Source organism: Silurus aristotelis (assembly GCF_946808225.1).
Source record: "Silurus aristotelis genome assembly, chromosome: 26".
NCBI lineage: Eukaryota > Metazoa > Chordata > Actinopteri > Siluriformes > Siluridae > Silurus > Silurus aristotelis.
Window position 1 is genome coordinate 17,625,656 of NC_139599.1, and position 2,500 is coordinate 17,628,155.

Below are 2,500 nucleotides of genomic sequence, written 5' to 3' on the forward strand. Positions count from 1 at the left end.
ATAAATACACAATCAATCAATCAATCAATCTCACCTTGTAATTAATCCCACATCATACGTACACAGGTCACGCCCACTCATTAATATGCATGAGACAGTCTAATCCAAATAGTTTGTGTGTATTTCTTAAAGATTTCATTAAATAAAATAATTATATTTTTATTAGTTGTAAATGTTAACATTTCTCTCTCACACACTCATGCGAACACACACACACACACACACACACACACACACACACACACACACACACACACACACACACAGTTTTGCTGATGTAAATAAAATAAAAAAGACTTGTGGAACATTGTAAATGAAGTACAAAAGAGTTTTTTTTCTTTCTTCTTCAGCCCCCCATCTGTCCATACCTACAAACGAATGAAAAAAGGAAAGATCTACATTTCATTTCCCTTTTTTTTTATTTGTTTGCTGGAAAAGCCCCACCCACTCATCAGGCCCATCCTTGTGGATGATGTAAAAGTTAGGACAAAGTGAAAATCAAGAAAAGGGGAGGGGCTTTGGGTTACGCACTTCAGCTGATTGGTGGAGAGTGAGTGAAGGTTATGATGGAGAGAAGGTAAGGATCATCCAACCAATCACAAAGTAGAAGAGAAAAACCGGGTAAATGGCGAGAGCTTTCCGATTGGGTGGCTGACTGTCAGCGAGGAATGCTGTGGAGGCTGTGGGAACACACACACACACACACACACACACACACACACACACACACACACACACACACACACACACACACACACACAGATTTTTTACATTAGAGGAGTATATTAAAAAAAAACTGTGCTTGTGCTTCCACCTTGTGGTGAGCAGTGTTACTGCAACTAAATACATTCCTAACAAAATCTGACAAGTGTGTGTGTGTGTGTGTGTACGCGCGTGAGCACGTGTGTGTGCGTATGTTGTATGTTGAGTATGTGTGCGTGCGTGTTCCATACCAAACGTCGACCAGCCAAAGGAGGCACTGACGACCACAAGCCGGACAATGAAGCTGGTAATTCCGCTGGAGCTGAGCAACACGAGACGACAAACCAACATGGCTGCCGTCAGGGGGAGGATACAGTAACCCAACACACACAGGCTCTGGAAAAACGATCTACACACACACACACACACACACACACACACACACACACACACACACACACACACACGGTTATTGTCTTCTACTTGGTTCCTGATGGCTCATGAAGTGTGTGTGTGTGTGTGTGTGTGTGTGTGTGTGTGTGTGTGTGTGTGTGTGTGTGTGTGTGTGTGTGTGTGTGTGTAAAATCACTTACATGGTTCCTCCCAGAAGTTTAGAGTTGACTGTAATGATGATCGAACCGAACCAGACGATAACAAAAACTTCAGCAAACTGAGGACCTCCATCATCTTTACTGTCTACAGATCCACCCTGCAACATCCTAACACACACACACACACACACACACACACACACACACACACACACACACACACACAGTGATAAATGGTGCACTTTGTGTGTCTATAAGACAGTTTAGTGTATGTGTGTTTGTGTTTACTTACAATGCCAGAGAAACACACAACAGCAAAGGTCCCCACAAATCCCCTACAGAAACGTACGTAAGTACACACACACACACACACACAACACACACAACACACATTGAGCGGTGTGTCAAAAAGTGAACCTCTTTTTAACCAATCAGAGTGATGGGTTTTGTGATGTAACAAGTGGGTGTGTACTCACAGTCTCGCAATAAAGCAGAGCTTTTCTTCGGGTACAGCACGTGCACAAACTTCTGACCTACTGCCTTCAAATCCCTTAACTACAACACACACACACACACACACACACACACACACACACACACACACACACTGTTATTTTAGAATTTCATGTTTTAAACTGTAGTGTCAAGATGTGTCCACTAGGAGGCGTGATAATGCTGATGATGTAGTATGTTATTATAATTGAACAGGAACTAACAGTTCTCTCAGTAATGTGTTTGTAGGTACAGAGTCAATACCAGGAGGCAGAACCATGTGACGTAAAAACTATTAAAACAATCAGTCGTAGTTTCTCTCGCTGTGTTCGCTCACTAGAAATAAACATCCATGTTGGATTTTATGTCCAACTTATTTCTCATAGGCAAATATTAATTTGGGATCTATGGATTGATAACGGAGAACCTAGTGATGTTTCAGATTCCATGAGGTTCCTGTATTGAGCGAGACAGTGGACTTCAACTGCAAGATGTGAGGAACAATAATGATTACATCCAAAACAGGAGGAGGATTTTGTTATGATATCCAGGGACATGGACATGCTCGTGAACGTGGATGCAAATGTGGACACGGGTATTGACAAGAACTTTGGTGTGGACATGAACATGGCCATAGACGTAGACATGCAAGTGGGAAAGGACATAGATGTGGACATGAACGTGGATGTAAGCTGTGAGAACGTACAATGGTGTCCTTCACAGGTTCGTCCAGGGTGGAGATCTCATCATTAGCA

General features: G+C 42.5%; 1 protein-coding gene across 1 annotated transcript in view; it reads right to left on the reverse strand.

Annotated features, from left to right (window-relative positions):
* Window positions 1-2,500, reverse strand: part of yipf6 (Yip1 domain family, member 6) — a 4,587-nt gene that overhangs the window by 27 nt on the left and 2,060 nt on the right. Inside the window, exons 2-7 of the mRNA XM_083531005.1 lie at window positions 2,452-2,500; window positions 1,730-1,808; window positions 1,546-1,588; window positions 1,296-1,421; window positions 954-1,111; window positions 1-680 (exon numbers count right to left, since the gene is read on the reverse strand). The exon at window positions 1-680 is cut by the window's left edge and continues 27 nt beyond it; the exon at window positions 2,452-2,500 is cut by the window's right edge and continues 80 nt beyond it. Of these exons, the coding sequence (XP_083387131.1) occupies window positions 562-680; window positions 954-1,111; window positions 1,296-1,421; window positions 1,546-1,588; window positions 1,730-1,808; window positions 2,452-2,500 (574 nt within the window). The 3' untranslated portion in view covers window positions 1-561. The remainder of the gene's footprint in view (window positions 681-953; window positions 1,112-1,295; window positions 1,422-1,545; window positions 1,589-1,729; window positions 1,809-2,451) is intronic.